The 17,240-nt window shown below is 42.8% G+C and overlaps 1 protein-coding gene across 1 annotated transcript in view; it reads left to right on the top strand.

Moving 5' to 3' along the window:
- slc7a5 (solute carrier family 7 member 5) overlaps positions 1 to 16,640 on the top strand; it is a 29,819-nt gene extending 13,179 nt beyond the window's left edge. The window contains exons 2-10 of the mRNA XM_035790888.2: positions 685 to 810; positions 9,884 to 9,989; positions 11,118 to 11,162; positions 11,401 to 11,524; positions 11,694 to 11,797; positions 11,909 to 12,005; positions 12,235 to 12,384; positions 13,427 to 13,604; positions 13,719 to 16,640. Coding sequence (XP_035646781.1) covers positions 685 to 810; positions 9,884 to 9,989; positions 11,118 to 11,162; positions 11,401 to 11,524; positions 11,694 to 11,797; positions 11,909 to 12,005; positions 12,235 to 12,384; positions 13,427 to 13,604; positions 13,719 to 13,774 — 986 coding nt within the window. The 3' untranslated portion in view covers positions 13,775 to 16,640. The remainder of the gene's footprint in view (positions 1 to 684; positions 811 to 9,883; positions 9,990 to 11,117; positions 11,163 to 11,400; positions 11,525 to 11,693; positions 11,798 to 11,908; positions 12,006 to 12,234; positions 12,385 to 13,426; positions 13,605 to 13,718) is intronic.
- The last annotated feature ends 600 nt before the right edge of the window (positions 16,641 to 17,240 follow it).

Here is a 17,240-nt window from a genome sequence, read left to right as displayed (position 1 = left end):
ATTACTTAAAAATCATACAATGTGATTTTCTAGATTTTTGTTTTAGATTCCGTCTCTCACAGTTGAAGTGTACCTATGATAAAAATAAATTACAGACCTCTACATGCTTTGTAAGTAGGAAACACTGACGATTTTACAGGTTATCAAATACTTGTTCTCGCCACTGTATGTGAGAGTGGATACTCGGCCCTCAGTAGCATGGAAACTAAATACAGGCACAGACTGTGTGGAAAATGATTTAAGACTGAGACTCTCTCCAATTCAACCCAACATTGCAGAGTTATGTGCATCCTTTCAAGCACACCCTTCTCATTAACCTGTGGTGAGTTATTCACCATTTTTAATGAACAAATAAGGTTTTATATGTACGATGACAAAATAAAGAGCAAAATTATTGATTATTATTTGTGCCCTGGTCCTGTAAGAACTGTGTCACAACCCAGCTTGTGGGAAGTGACAAACTCACACCCATTCTTATGTTTAATAAATGTATCGTATAGTGTGTGTGGCAGGCTTACAATGATGTCAAAAAACAACATTTGAGAGTGTGCTGAAGGTTGAATGTTTGAAGGGGTATGGGACTATAAAGAGTTTGGGAACCACTGATGTAGACAGTAGTCAAAAATAGAAAGGAATAACTCACACACTCTGTTTCTCTCTTCCTCTGTCTCTCTCTTTGCCCAGTGCTGTTGACTGCTATAAACTGTTACAGTGTGAAGGCAGCCACGCGGGTCCAGGATGCCTTCGCTGCTGCCAAGCTCCTTGCCTTGGGCCTCATCATTATTGTGGGCTTTGTGGAGATTGGGAAAGGTAAGCTACGGCCATACATAATCACTTACACTACCACACTCTACAAAATGCCCTTTACAGGAGGAGGTGCACAGTGCAAACCAAACAGATAAGACATAAAGTGCAATGGGACAGGAAAGGAATTCAGGGCCGATAACGATGTAGTCTGAGTCACGTGATCAGGAACAGGAAGTGGCGGCACCTCTTGGCTTTCATGGCCAATAAGCTGTTTCCCCACAGAGGGGAAACAGCTTTATTTTTATGATCTCATCTTTTGGTGAAAGATTCAGAAAAACATTTGTTTAATTTAGGAAATCTGTTCCCAAGTAATTCCCTCAAATAAAAAAAAGTGTTGTGAACGTTTCTCAATGTAATCAAGGAATGACATTTTTGTTTTACTCTAGTAGTAGCTCTTTTTGGGCTTAATTGCGGTCAATTTGCCTGAATCACTTCTTCCTTTTTATAATAAACAATGTGTTGAAAATCCCAAAATGTTTGCATAGTCAACTTATACACATCTCTGACACACACACTTATCCCACCAGATATGCCACCAGGGGTCTTTTCATAGTCTCCAAATCCAGAACAAATTTAAGAAAACCTACAGTATTATATAGAGCCCTTATTGCATGGAACTTCCTTCCATCTCATATTGCTGAAATAAACAGCAAACCTGGTTTCAAAAAACAGATAAAGCAACACCTTACGGCACAACGCCTCTCCCCTATTTGACCTAGATAGTTTGTGTGTATGTATTTATATGTAGGCTATGTATGCCTTTTTATGTATGTAGTTGTATGTAGTTCTGTCCTTGAGCTGTTCTTGTCTTACGATGTTCTGTATTATGTTTTGTGTGAACCCCAGGAAGAGTAGCTGCTGCTTTTGCAACAGCTAATGAGGATCCTAATAAAATACCAAATACATATTGAATTTGGGCTGGCTGGGGCTGAATCTATGGCCTGGTGGATGCGATTGGCCAGGTTGGCTCAGGCTGAACTGTTCCGCAGTCAGAACTGCTGACTGGTGTGGCGTGCCCAGAACACTGCCCGGGATTGTTCTCCATTCAGAGCTGGAGCACATACAAAGGGAGAGATGGAGAGACTATGAAAAGAGAGAGAGTGATCAGGAGGGAGAACGAGACACCAAGATTTGCATTAACTCCTGGCAGGCTTTACTGGCGGACGTTGGAGTGAACCAGACCAGCAACGGCCATTCTTCTGGAAGAGCCAGTGACCTAGTGAAGCGTAAGCTTGCCTGAATGAATCAGTCAGCCGATGGAGGTTGCCCTCAGAGTCCACTCAGGGCATAATGTAGACAATCTGATGATATTAATTGTTGAGTGAGGCATTGAGAGCTTTGAGTCAATGTTTGTAGAATATGATTGTGTCTGATTTGGGTGCTTTACCATCATGTGAAATCATGTGTTTTTGGTGGAGTACATCTAATTACTATGTTTGAAGTAGTAGTAAGGACTATATTTGGATACATCTGAAGTCGAGCTGGCACATGAGTGTCTTGGCATGCCAGAGAGTAATGAGTCCCCTTTTGAAGCACCAGACTAGAGTCAATATACCATAACATTGGTGGTGTACTTGCATGTATTTTTGTTAAACATTCTAAGATGGCGGATTTAAGACTCGCAATAATTCAGAGATAAATACAATATATAACTCTGTATTCCTGTCTTCAATACAGCAGCCGCACTCTCCTTCCCTCCCATCCACATGGTTCTTCAAGTGGTCAAACTGTATTCCTGTCTTCAATACAGCAGCCGCACTCTCCTCCCCTCCCATCCACATGGTTCTTCCAGTGCTCAGACTGTATTCCTGTCTTCAATACAGCAGCCGCACTCTCCTCCCCTCCATCCACATGGTTCTTCCAGTGCTCAGACTGTATTCCTGTCTTCAATACAGCAGCCCCACTCTCCTCCCCTCCATCCACATGGTTCTTCCAGTGGTCAGACTGTATTCCTGTCTTCAATACAGCAGCCCCACTCTCCTCCCCTCCATCCACATGGTTCTTCCAGGGGTCAGACTGTATTCCTGTCTTCAATACAGCAGCTGCACTCTCCTCCCCTCCATCCACATGGTTCTTCCAGTGGTCAGACTGTATTCCTGTCTTCAATACAGCAGCTGCACTCTCCTCACCTCCATCCACATGGTTCTTCCAGTGGTCAGACTGTGTCAGACTGTATTCCTGTCTTCAATACAGCAGCCCCACTCTCCTCCCCTCCATCCACATGGTTCTTCCAGTGGTCAGACTGTATTCCTGTCTTCAATACAGCAGCCCCACTCTCCTCCCCTCCATCCACATGGTTCTTCCAGTGGTCAGACTGTGTCAGACTGTATTCCTGTCTTCAATACAGCAGCCCCACTCTCCTCCCCTCCATCCACATGGTTCTTCAAGTGGTCAAACTGTATTCCTCTCTTCAATACAGCAGCCCCACTCTCCTCCCCTCCATCCACATGGTTCTTCCAGTGGTCAGACTGTATTCCTGTCTTCAATACAGCAGCCGCACTCTCCTCCCCTCCATCCACATGGTTCTTCCAGTGGTCAAACTGTATTCCTGTCTTCAATACAGCAGCCCCACTCTCCTCCCCTCCATCCACATGGTTCTTCCAGTGGTCAGACTGTATTCAGACCGCACTGGTTCTTCCAGTGGTCAGACTGTATTCCTGTTCAATACAGCAGCCGCACTCTCCTCCCCTCCATCCACATGGTTCTTCCAGTGGTCAGACTGTATTCCTGTGTTCAATACAGCAGCGGCACTCTCCTCCCCTCCATCCACATGGTTCTTCCAGTGGTCACATGCAGACGGACGGTAGGTTCTGTGAGGGGGGGGGATACATTTTAATAAAGAAGAGCTGTGTCTGCAAGATCGATATATGGTATTGCGTTTTCTATCGATTGATTTGTCAATTAATCTCTTGCATGCCCCAATGAGCATGGGACGACACTGCTTACTGTCAGCCAAGTTCTCACAAAAATATAATATTGTACCTTTTTTTCTAGGACAGATCTTTCAGATAGAGGCTCATTTTTATGAAGGTTGGTCATGGTAGTGGTTGTCTTTAGTTGAATGCACAAATTGTAAGTCACTCTGTGTAAAGCATCTGCTAAATGATTTAAGTGTGTTTGTCTGTCTATCTGTCTGTGGGTGATAGTAGTTTTATTGCCCTGTGACTAACTCAGTGTTGTGAAATATCCCTATGTTGAGTTATTAGAGTCCTCCTGCTGCCAGTTCAGGACTGTTGTATGGAGGAGGGTCTTCCAGAGCTGGTCTGGTCCGGTCTGGTCCGGTTGGGACTCTACTGGGTGGGAGAGAGAAATCTAACCACAGAGATCAAATGAATGCTCCACTTGTCTTTGTCTTCTCTTCTTGACTGAGAGACATCCTCACTTCAGTGCATTTTAGAATGCCTGTTATCTACACCAGACCGTCTTCTAGGGTTAACGGATGAAGTGTACGATTCTGGGTCATTCCTTCATTTGGTAATCGGCTTTACCAGGTTAATGACAACAGGATTGTTACAAAAATAATATCATTAGGCTACTCCAATGATCCAGTTCCTTTTCAATCAAAAGCATTTTTGTTTGTCTTTGGGAGCCAGTCCTGAGTCCTCTGTAGGGACATTCCTTGTATGCGTGTCTCTCGTGTGTCGGGTGTACATCTCTCTATGTCTCTGTTTGAAAACAAGTTTCTCCCCTTGGCTCCTTATGAAAGAGGCAGCCCAGCCTTGGTTTCGCCATCACATGTTATCTGCTGGTTCATTTGAAGGTAGTCAGTAGTGTAACGGGATCTCTCAATGGTTTATTTACAACCTGACCCAGCTGCTCACCGAGCTGCTGTGGCTGACTTTAACCCATCCCCAAACACAACACAGCCGCCCCCAGGTGGCTAATCATACAAGGCTTACCTGTTTCTACCTTTCAAGCATTTGATTTAAAGGTTAGACCAGATATGTGCCATGCAGTCCACCGGTTGCTGTTTATACACTGATATTGTATTAAGAAGTTCTAAACTACCGGGCCATTGTTTTGTTATCTTGACCAAATAAGGAAGTTGGTCCAAACTAGGAGAACCTAGAGCTGGAGACTGCTTGCTTGTAGGCCAAGCCAGTATCGCTTGACAAAGAAACGGGAAGAGGTGAATTCAGAGCTTAGCCTTACCTGAGGGGCGGCTGTTAATGTAAATGCGCTAGTGATAAAGATGGGGGTAAAATGTCAATGATTCTTCCCTCGTGTCAAATAGACAACGACTGTCCCTGTTTCTTTATGCAAATCAGAATTAAACTGAAGTGTCAAATGAGGGTTGACAGATAGCTGTTTATATTCCAGACAGATTAGCAGAGAACAGAGCGATGAGGGCCATTGCTCAGTGACCAGGGAGTGATTTAGTCTATGCGACCTGACAGGATGACGTGGCAGCCCTGTTTGTATTTGTTTAACCATACAACTCAGAAATACAGGTTAGGCAGCAGGTACGCACCGACCTTCACTATATCAGAACAGCCCCGTGTCTCCCCTTGGCTGACGTGACAGAATATTCAGCACCTTCAGAAAGTATTCTCACCCCTTGACCTTTTCCACGTTTTGTTTTACAGCCTGAATTTAAAATATTACCTCATAATGTCAAAGTGGAATTATGTTTTTAGAAGTTATTACAAATTAAATCAAAATGAAAAAACTGAAAAGTATTTTCTCAAGTATTCAATCCCTTTGATATGGCAGGCCTAAATACGTTTCAGGAGTGAAAATGTGCTTAACAAGTCTCATAATACGTTGCATGGATCACTCTGTGTGCAATAATAGTGTTTAACGTGATTTTTGAAAGGCTACCTCATCTCTCATCTCAATTATCTGTAAGGTCGAGCAGTCAATTTCGAACACTAAGACCAGGGAGGTTTTCAAATGCCTCGCAAAGAGGTGTACCTATTGGTAGATGGGTAAGAATAAAAATATGGAATATCCTTTTGAGCATGGTGAAGTTATTAATTACACTGTGGATGGTGTATCAATACACCCAGTCACTACAAAGATGCATGCGTCCATCCTAACTCCGTTGCCAGAGAGGAAGGAAACCACAAGGATTTCACCAGGAGGCCAATGGTAACTTTAAAACAGTTAGAGTTGAATGGCTGTGATAGGAGAACTGAGGATGAACGTTATTTAACATTGTAGTTACTCCACAATACTAATATAATTGACAGAGTGAAAAGAAGGAAGCCTGTACAGATATAAATATGACAAAACATGCATCCTATTTGCAACAAGGCACTAATGAAATATTGCAAAAAATGTGTGATTCACTTTTTGTCCTGAATACAAAGTGTTATGTTTGGGGCAAATCCAAAACAACACATACTGAGTACCACTAAATATCTTCAAGCGTAGTGGTGGCTGCATCATGTTATGAGTATGCTTGTAATCGTTAAGGACTGGTTAGTTTTTCAGGATAAAAAAGAAATGGAGCTAAGCACAGACAAAATCCTGGAGGAAAACCTGGTTCAGTCATCTTGAAACCTGGTTCAGTCTGATCAATTCACCTTTCAGCTGGACAATAACCTAAAACACAAGGCCAAATCTACACCGAAGTTGTTTACCAAGAAGACATTCAATGTTCCTCAGTGGCCTAGTTACAGTTTTATCTTAAACTGGCTATGGCAAGACTTGAAAATGGCTGTCTAGCAATGATCAATAACTAATTTTAAGAATTTTTGAAAATAATAAAATGCAAATATTGTACAATCCAGGTGTGAAGAGCTCTTAGAAACTTACCCAGAAAGACTCACAGCTGTAATCGCTGCCAAAGGTGACGCTAACTTGTATTGACTCAGGGGTGTGAATACTTACGTAAATTAGATATTTATGTATTTCATTTTCAATACATTTGTTGTTTTCACCTTGTCATTATGAGGTAGATGGGTGAGAAACATATATTTAATACATTTTTGAATTCAGACTGCAACAAAATGTGGAATAAGTCAAGGGGTATGAATACTTTCTGAAGGCACTGTATGTACACACTACTGGCCATCAGTGGTTGTGTTGAAACAGGCAGCCCAATTCTGATATTTTTTTTTCATGAATTGTCTTTGGACCAATCAGATCAGCTCTGAAAAATATCTGTGATTGTCAGAGTAGTGGAAAAAAGATTAGAATTGGCCTGCTGTTGTAATCTCAGCTCGTGTAATTTTACTTGTACTATTCCACAGTCATCTACTACTCAGTAGGAGTTCCTGAAAATATTAGGTTTGGGATTCGGGGGCATGCACCTCTGTGCTCACCGCACTGGACATGTTGATCTAATCCATTTATGATCTGAAGTGGCAGCCATCTTTGTTTATATTTCCCTGTACAAACTCAGGAATACAGGCAGCATACCAGCTCCTGTATGACCCCATTTTATTATGTCAACCCTTCACCGCTCCTCTTTGGCAGCATGTGTGTGAAAGAACTGGCTGTCTTTGTGTCTGCCAGCTATCCCAAAGCTATCTCTCAGGCAGAAAGGTGCAGATAAAGTTTACAATAGGAGAGCTCTTTTAGGATCATCTAATGTTTCACTGGTATGAATTAATGAACCTTTATTCATCAAACAAGGATAGACTTGTTTGATGTAGTGATGTGTTCACCTGAAATTGCTCAAGAAACCTGAGATAGATGACACACACACACACGTATCACAGAGTGACCAACACCACCACCACTATTGTGAATAGGGGGCAACAGCGCCTCTACTTCCTAAGGCGGCTGAAGAAATTCAGCATGCCGCCCCGGGTCCTCTACAAATAGTACCGCTGCACCATCGAGAGCGTCCAGACCGGTTGCATCACGGCCTGGTGCGGCAATGTCCAGTACATCACTGGGACAGTGCACACCCATCCAGGGCATCTACTCGAAACGGTGCCTGAGGAAGGCCTGCAGCATCATCAAGGACCCCACATACCTCAGCCACGAGCTGTTCACTCCCTTACCATCAGGCAGACTGTATCGGAGCATGAGGTCTGATACCAAGAGACTCAGAGATAGTTTCTCTCTACCAGCCATCAGACTGCTGAACACTTGAACTGGACTGCTCATCTGCTGATTCTCTGCACCTTAGCTCACATGCACTCACTCACACACACCTACACAGACATTTATATGTACACACACACACACACACACACACACACACACACATCACAACTGCTGCTACCAGACTCTTATTATGATTGCTAAATACTGCACAATTTAAACACTTGCCCCCAATGCCCCGTTCCCCAAAACACGTAAATATTGGACTATAAATTAGACTCGTGCTAAAAAATGTATTCTATTCTAATGAGCCATTTACTTGAGTCTCCTATTCTTATCTTTTATTATTTCTTATCGAGAAGGAAGCTGCAAGTAAGCATTTCACTGGACGGTGTACACCATGTGTATCCATGTGTATCCTGTACATATGACTAATAACTTGAAAGGTACAGATCACCCATACTTTACATACTGTACACTGTGTGTCTGAAAGATGTGGTGTGTTCACAGTGGTAGCTCCCATTCAGACAAACTGCCTCGAGGCTCTGACACTTATCTGCATTCTGCAGAGTCATGTCTGAACTGGTAATACTCACTGGGGCCCGTCTGGCCCATTGTCTGCCTGCCCGCTTTTCTGCCATGCCTGACCCTAAGGCCACTGCATCCCTCCCTCTGCCTGGTACTGCAGTCATGTGAATAACTGATGGCAGGCTCCTGAGGCCTGTCCCGGGCGGGCGGTGGGTCACATGAGCGGAGGCCAAAACGGCCTCTCATGACTCTTTTCAGTCAGTCATCTACCCAGACACACGCTCACTCACTGCCTCTCACCTTTCCATCACCACCAATATCAAGGCATTCAGAAGCCTGTGTGTGTGTGTATGTTGTGTGTATGGAGAGCAGCCAATACACTGTTGGGATGTTCAATGCTTGACAAAGCAGTTAAATCCACTTCAATCAGTGTAGATTAAGGGGAGGAGACAGGTTAAGGAAGGTTTTTGAAGCCTTGAGACAATTGAGACATGGATTGTGTATGAGTGGCATTCAGAGGTTGAATGCGCAAGGCAAAATATTTAAGAGCCTTTGAATGGGGTATGGTAGTAGGTGCCAGGTTTGTTTCAAGAACCACAATGCTGCTGGGTTTTTCACGCTCAACAGTTTCCTGTGTTTATCAAGAATGGTCCACCACCCAAAGGACATCCAACCAAATTGACACAACTGTGGGAAGCATTAGAGTCAACATGGCCCAGCATCCCTGTGGAATGCTTTTAACACTGTAGATTCCATGTCCGGACGAATTGAGGCTGTTCTGAGGGCAAAGAGGGGTGCAACTCAATATTAGGAAGATGTTCCTAGTGTTTTGTACACTCCGTGTATATAGGACTGTGGTTACTATGTATTTGTGTCATATAGTTTCAGTGTACTAGCTGATGTTGCACCACCCTGGAAAGACCCTTTCCATGTTGGGGTGTCATGCAGGCTTTAAGTTTGGAGTTGGGGGACAATAAAGGTGGAAGGTCATGGTCCTACATGAAGAGGGACACGGCCCAGTGCTGGTCCTGGTTAAGCATGGGCCTCTGTCTGAAACAACTCTCTGGGAGTTGTTTGTTCTGAGGATGTCTGGCTCTTTTGGCCGGCTGGTACTCCTGGAATGTCCATCCCTTGTGTCCCCCCTCAGGCGTATACGTTCCACATATTTGTCTTGTTTTTCATTTAATAAAACAGGTAGCCCCATCGCCATTCTACCCCCCTGAGTGGTGGATTTAGTGAAACCCCCATAACTGTTTATTATAGGGGATTTAGGTTGAACCCAAGCACTGCTCACAGCCTTTTAATCTAGATCTGGTATTAACACTGGTATTTTGTCTGGGAATATTTGTCTGCTCTTCCACTATTTTTTTTTTTAACTTTCTCATGTTGATCTTAGTTTTCATGGTGCATTTATGTGATCTTGTGTTTCGCCATTCCAGGGCCCTGCTCGGACACAATTAACAGGGCTGCTCATTCTGTCCACTTTGTGGTCAATAATTCAGTGTCAACTTTGGACTTACCTTTCCAACTCTTTCTTCCCTTCTTCCAGGTGACACAGTCAATCTCCTACCAGAAAATTCTTTCAAGAATTCAAATTACGATTTTGGGAACATTGGTCTGGCCCTGTACAGTGGTCTGTTTGCCTATGGGGGCTGGTAAGTACAGAGAACTAGAATTTGACTGACACATCCAGGAGTATTTAACATGAGAGCAGCATTTTATCCTCCATATAATCCCATTGTAAACCACCTTTTAGGAGGGCTGACCAATTAAGAACTCTACTAAGTGAATTGAAAACTCTGCTCAGACTAATCCTCCCAATGCATGGTGCTCAGGTTTCAACCTAAAACAGTCCCTCTTCCCCTTGGTCTTTTTAGCACTGTTTTGTTGCTCTATGGGACATGAACATTACTGTATGATTGAATACTTTATCCTCACTCACACTCAATGAAATCACAGCCTGTCTACAATAGATTTACACACAGTGTTCTGTCTGTCTGTCTGTAAACGTGGTTTCTATCCACAGTTTTTATGCGAGTAAAATTACGACAGCTGTGATGGAAACAGGAAGTTTCGGTATAATTTTAGAAATGCCGACAGATCATTTGTTTGTTCGACGTGGTGGGATGTTTTTGTGTCTGTTAAATGTGTTATGCGAGAAATTACGGTGGAAATGTATTTCTGTGCAAATATTTATATAATAACCATTGTATCGAAAGTAAACTTGGAGTCGCACGATGATATGGTGTGTGGTCCTCCCACTTCGACTCGGGGAAAGCACACAATTTATTAGGTTACATATGAAATACGTTATGATGAACTTCACAGGTTCTAGATGCTCCTTTTTTCAATAAATATCAAGAGTCTTAGTTTGGTGTCATGATGATCGATGCTTGACTGGCGTTTTTGACTAATACAAATATTCTCGCTCTTATCCATAATAATTTCATAATGTAGACTAGCCTACCCGCACTGTATCTGTGAGCTGTTGGCTAGAGCGCACATGCCATGCCCAGTGTAGGCGCATTTGCTATTTAACACAACCGTTTTTGTGACAACATTATCGGTAGAGTTTAACATGCGATGGAAACAAATTGAACTTTAGATTTTATTCAGTACATTACTTTTTTTAGCAGCAATAAGTCCATTTGGTGGAACCCCACCAATGGTGGAAAAATGTACATATTTTCTTTATGCGGATTCTAAAATGAAAATGAAAATCTGTCGCCAATTGGATGGAAACTTAGCTTGTGTCTCTAAACCATGTCATCCTCATCTTGCAGGAATTACTTGAACTTTGTCACAGAAGAAATGATTGAACCTTACAAGTGAGTGTCAACTCTATTCTGTGTTCCCTGTAACATGCTATATGTCAAGAATGACTCCCTGTGAATTTAGAAGAATTACTGGTACATGCATGTTTTATGTTGGCACGATCCCTTTCTCAGTCCGTATTAATATGTAGAATTACATGAGATTTTCTTCAGATGTAGGTAAGCATAGGAAGTATAATGTCACAGCTGAAGAGTTTAACTGCGTAACCCTCACTGCCCCCCTCTCCCACAGGAACCTGCCGCGTGCAATCATCATCTCCCTTCCCATCGTCACTGTGGTGTACGTACTAACTAACCTGGCCTACTTCACTACTCTGAGCCCAGATGAGATGCTCAGCTCTGAGGCAGTGGCTGTGGTGAGTTCTCCCCCATACCACACCATGCAGCCTGCACATACTGTACTCTCTATGTTCCCTTAAGCACACACAATCTCTGGCTATAAATACATCGCTCTATGTCCCTGTACACACAGCCCCAGTGACTGGTAGATGGACAGTTTGCTGAAATTGTTTGTCTGTCTGTCAGGACTTTGGAAACTACCACCTGGGTCCCATGGCTTGGATCATCCCGGTGTTTGTGGGACTGTCCTGTTTCGGCTCCGTCAATGGCTCTCTCTTTACATCATCCAGGTAACACACACACTTGCTTTGATTCACACACACCAAGGGCGAGTATGTTCCTTCATGGACTACTTTGGTTTGTGTGTATGTAGAATTACTGTAACCCCTGTCCTCTGTCAGGTTGTTCTTTGTGGGCTCAAGAGAGGGCCACCTCCCCAGTCTGCTGTCCATGATCCACCCCAACCTGCTGACTCCTCTGCCGTCACTCATCTTCACAGTACGTACACAAACTTCCATCTAACCAGGGGCTTCTCAAAACCACCCCAACACCAAGGGCTCTCATCATTCAACGAGTAAAACATATTGGAAGTCAAACATTAATCCTGAGAATTGAGGCTCAGTATTATTGTCATATTAGCTTTTTTCCATGGCTGTCGTTGATAGTCACTGCTGTCTGCTGCATTAGAAACCTCCCTCTCTCTCACACACTTCCCTCTCTCCTTCAGTGCCTGATGACGCTGCTGTACGCCTTCTCCAACGACATCTTCTCCGTCATCAACTTCTTCAGTTTCTTCAACTGGCTCTGTATTGCCATGGCGATCATTGGCATGATGTGGCTGCGCTACAAGAAACCTGAGCTGGAACGACCAATCAAGGTGAGAATATGTGTAATGCCTCTAACCTGTTATCAACTGATCAGGCACCAGAGAGGGAGAAGGGCGAGGGAGAAAAAAAGAATGATAAAAGGAACTGGAACTGGTTACTTGGAAGCGTAGGCTGCAGTGTGACCTGCCATGGGCATGAGCTGCTGGCTAGTGAAGGTAGAACAGCATGTGCACTGATACAGTCGCCCTAGGACTGGTGGGCACACAGAGCCCCTTTGTGCAACTGTGGGACTGTGGGTCCTCTGCCTGCCCTCAGAATGGACCCCTAATTCCTGGTTGACATAGCGATGTGTTAATGAGGGGAGTGGCTGAGAAAGGCAGTGAAGTGAAAGAGGCCATCGCTGCACAGTGCTGGTGGTTCAGATGGATCTATCTTATCTATTGACCACATAAATATGTCCTGTGTGTTTGGGACAGAGGACCATACAGTGGCCTGGTCTGTGCCACCACAGAGGAGGGGGTGGAGTTTTTTTCCCCAACACTGTTCATTCAATTGTCGGCCTTTGAATATCTCTCTCTCATATACGCACTCGCTGGTACTCATTAAGTTTGTGTGGCTTAACATCACACACAGCCTTTGTCAGCCTCTGAAAAGATGACAGTTGATTACTGGTCTTATGCTCCACATTCAGCTGGATGTGAGTTAGTGTTCTGATCACTGTGTGACCAAGAGCACCAACACTCTCCCTCTTTCTCTGGTCCTCTGGATGAATGCCATTTGGTTAGTCAGAATTTCACCTTTAACCCTCGTCAGAACTTTAACCTTAGGCATGTACCTCAGTAAAGCTGAGGAAAAGGAGTATTTTCTGATGAAAGGATTCCTTATTTTCAAAATATTGGATTTAAAATATATTTAGTATATAAAGATGCTTTGCCAATTACGGTCACACAATTTCACATTATTTTCCTATTTCAATTTCCTCGACGAGTTTAGTTTGAATCCAGTCATTCTCTGTGTATTTCGTTAGCGGGAGTTTCAATGTGTTTGTCTGTTTGTAATGTATTCAGTATCCCATTGAACTGTTTCCCCCAGGTGAATATCCTGCTGCCTATCAGCTTCGTCCTGGCTTGTATGTTCCTTATCGTGGTGTCCATCTGGAAAACACCTGTGGAGTGTGCCATCGGCTTTGGCATCATTGCCACGGGAGTGCCAGTCTACTTTATCGGCGTTTGGTGGCAAAACAAGCCCAAATGGCTCCTTCAATTAATCTGTAAGTTTTACTTATGAATTGCTTCACTGTACTCTTGATCTGTCTTCATGATGTAGTCTGTTTCTGATTATAAAGTGGTTATAATTGATGGTGTGTATTTGACTCTCTCCCCAGTCTCTTCCACGGCGCTATGCCAGAAGATGATGGAGGTGGTACCACAGGAGTCCTAAAGAGGAGATAAATCGATGAAACCCCTCGTCACGGAAAACCCAGTAACTGCTCATTTACCCTACCCCCCTGCACCCAGTGTACACCCTAACTCAACCCCTATTGATGTGTTCTTCAAGCACACTCCAATCATTCCCCCTGGTCTGCTAGTGCTGTAGTGAAGGAGAGCCATACTGCAGACTGGTTTACATGTCAGAGCCCCTCCTTCATTCCTCCGCACCAGGCAGGGGCACGGCCACCCCCACGCCACTCATAGGCCGTTTGATAAGTGCTGGGATATATTCAGACAGGTTTTCACTGCATAGTATCTGTTTAAAAGGGCCAGTACAGTCAAAAACATGGTGATCCTGTGTTTTTATATTTCCATACTACGAGGTTGGAATAATACTGTGAACATGATCATAATGCCCTTTTCGTGAAGAGCTATTTGAAAAGACTACCTGAAATGTCTGCTTGTTTTGGTGGGATGAAGCTTTGGCCTGGCTAGTGACATCACCAGGCGGTAATTTAGTTAATAGACCAATAAGAAAGAGTTCCAAAAATCTCTGCCAACAGCTAGTTTTCCCCTCCCCACTCAGAATATTCCCAGTCAGTCCGAGCAAAAGTCTTGCTTGAGAAATTGTTCTTTGCTAAGAATCATTTTTAATATTTTTTTTTAACATTTTCATTGAAAACAATCACAGTAAGGTACTTAATTGTTACCCAGAAATGATTTAATATTGAGATAAAAAATGCTGCATTGGACCTTTTAACATTTTAGTTGATTTGTATTTTTGAATATCTTTGTACTCTTATCCCACCATGACCCACAAGTGTTGTTTTTATAAGAATGATGTTACTTTTATTTTTCATATTTGAGTTGCAGAGAAATGTCCTCTCGTTCAAACTATTATTTCACTGAGGGTTTAGCATCCGTGTGTTCATGTAATTACAATCTGTGCTTTCATGGAGTTGTGATGGACACTTGTGGCCTGGCTTTTTGCCAATTCCTTGTAGGCTAAAGCTAGATCTTTTGTTCAGATTTTCATGGTAGACTCACTGTTTCTCAGTAGTTCTGCCATTACCCAGTCAGGGAGTCAACTGCATCCCAGTAGGTTATCATCTCTGTGTTGCCATGGCTTCTATTTACATTTCAGCACCTTACAGGCTGTATAATGCAGCCATTATGTGTTGGCATCTGGGTGTGTATCTAAATATCTGTGTATATTTGTGTTTTCTGTATGCTTTTATGTTTTCAGCTTTTGGGTGGGTATTTGTAAAGAATAGCCAAACATGAAGGACCCACAAATAACATTTGCTTAAACTAGTGCCTCTGATGAAGCCAAAGGCTATTCAGTTCCCCGACTACAGACACAGTACAACTCATCTGACCCCAGAGAAGCTGAAGACGGGTAGACAGATAAATGCACATGTAACAGCGATTGGAGGAGTGTCAGTGGTATACTTCTTATGTGATAGCACCCCTCCCCTCGGCATCTATGGCAGACCAGACTGGTTCACTGCGCCTAGACTGTACACTTTGGAAATCCCAGCTTTGGCAGTTCTTTTTTAAATTCTTTGTAGATATGAATTTCTACTTGAATTCATTTATTTTTATAGGTATATGCAGTGGAGCTTTTTTTTATGCTGTCAATTAACAATTTTGTAAATCCAGGTCATTCTTAAATTCCTATGAGATTTCTGGTTCACAATTATACCAATGCAGGGGACATTTTAATTATAGTTATTATTACAACTATTTCTCATATACAAGTTGCTTGTGTCCTGTGAAGGTCACAACGTCATGGTTTTTTAATACTGGCATTAACACCAGCGTATGAACATAATAGTTGCCTGCTTGAGGACTTAATTTGTTCTTAGATCATGGTTATCTTGTGGGTATCATCTGATGCACATTGCTACTTACTACTGTTAAGTTAGTGTTTTTATAACAGAGCAGGTCGTAACAAAGGTCCCCGATAGGAGCACTGACGTCACAGCCACTGTTTTTACCTACGACGTCACAGCCACTGTTTTTACCTACGACGACAAGGGTGGCTAATAATCTTAGATATTGGGTTAGAATGGCCGTTGTGAGTGTGTGAGGTCTATGTGTCTAAGAATAGGTTCATAGCTGTGAATATTCTTTCAGTGTTTTAGTGTTTCTGTGCTTATGTGTGTCTTGGTATCCTACATTAGAAAAAGGTATATTGTATGTTGTCACTACTGTCAGCGCACAACTTCATAGAAGGATTTCGTTATTTTAGGGTGATAATGATATTTGTGCTGTAAAAGGTTTGATGAGGTATGGACCATGGTAGTGGAAGATGGGTAGTTGCCCAGTCAAAAGGGGGAGGCAGGCAGGGCATTCAGAGTAGAGGTTAAAACCACAGTCTTTGGATACAGATGCCTCAGGGGGTGGGACAGTGGAGACATAGGACAGGAGGTGGAAAGGGCGTTGGGAAGGTTGACAAGATTAATTCATTGTTATTCCTATTATTTTTGCTGAAAGGACCTGTGTTGTGTACTGTGTTGTGTACTGTATTAACTGAACTCATCCTCCAGAAGCTTGTCCAGACCCGTGTTCCTCCACGCTGTATCGTTGCCGTGGTAAAGTGTATGATGTGTTGTGCTATAGACCACATGGTTGCTATGGTAACGTATAGTTCACGAGTCTGGTCTCCCATCAGTTTCTCAGAGGATCTGTCATTGTATTTAGAACAGCTGCATAGCAAGCTAACACTCCAGCCATCAGAAGTCATTTAAATAGTACCGTAGGTTTATTTATTTATTGTAGGAACTGTTAGCGTTCTCATTTTTTGGGGGTCCTTATTTTTTTACAGGGCATTTGTGAAAGTGCTTTATGAATAAAGCTTACATTTTATTCCATACATGTATTGTCCATTTTTTTGTTTAGTTTTTCAGTGTTCTTATGTGTAAAATGTTTCAATTTACAATCCTCTCTGGAACAGATGTGTTGATTGTACATAGCCCATATACTATACCGGGTGATTTGCTGAAGGGATGACGCAGAAGACAATAAGTAGCCTACACCAATGACTTGGTCCATCCTTTCAACTTTGATCCTTGACCTCCCAGGATACATTACCCACATCTTTATGCACTACAGGCTGGTTTCCCAGACATAGATTAAGCATAGTCCTGGACCATGAAGTACGGTCAATGGAGAATCTTTATTAAAATAGCTTGGTAGTCCAGGACTAAGATTGATCTGTATGTTATGTCTCTCCCTATATGTTATACAGTGGTCCGTGCTGATTATCATTAAGTTGCTCAAGCCTGTATGTGTAATTACAAACCTGCTACTCAGAGGATAACAGGTTTCCTGATTCTGCCTTGAGGGCAGAAGCTAGGATGGAGCGGAATACTGTTCTTTCTCAGCAAGGTGGGTCCTGACACACTTCTAAATCTGGCTGTAGTACACTTTATTCCATACACATGCTTCATATCAAATTGTATTTGTCACAT

Source organism: Oncorhynchus keta, chromosome 17 (genome assembly GCF_023373465.1).
Source record: "Oncorhynchus keta strain PuntledgeMale-10-30-2019 chromosome 17, Oket_V2, whole genome shotgun sequence".
In the NCBI taxonomy this organism is placed as follows: Eukaryota; Metazoa; Chordata; class Actinopteri; order Salmoniformes; family Salmonidae; genus Oncorhynchus; species Oncorhynchus keta.
This window is presented reverse-complemented; position numbering and strand designations above follow the sequence as displayed.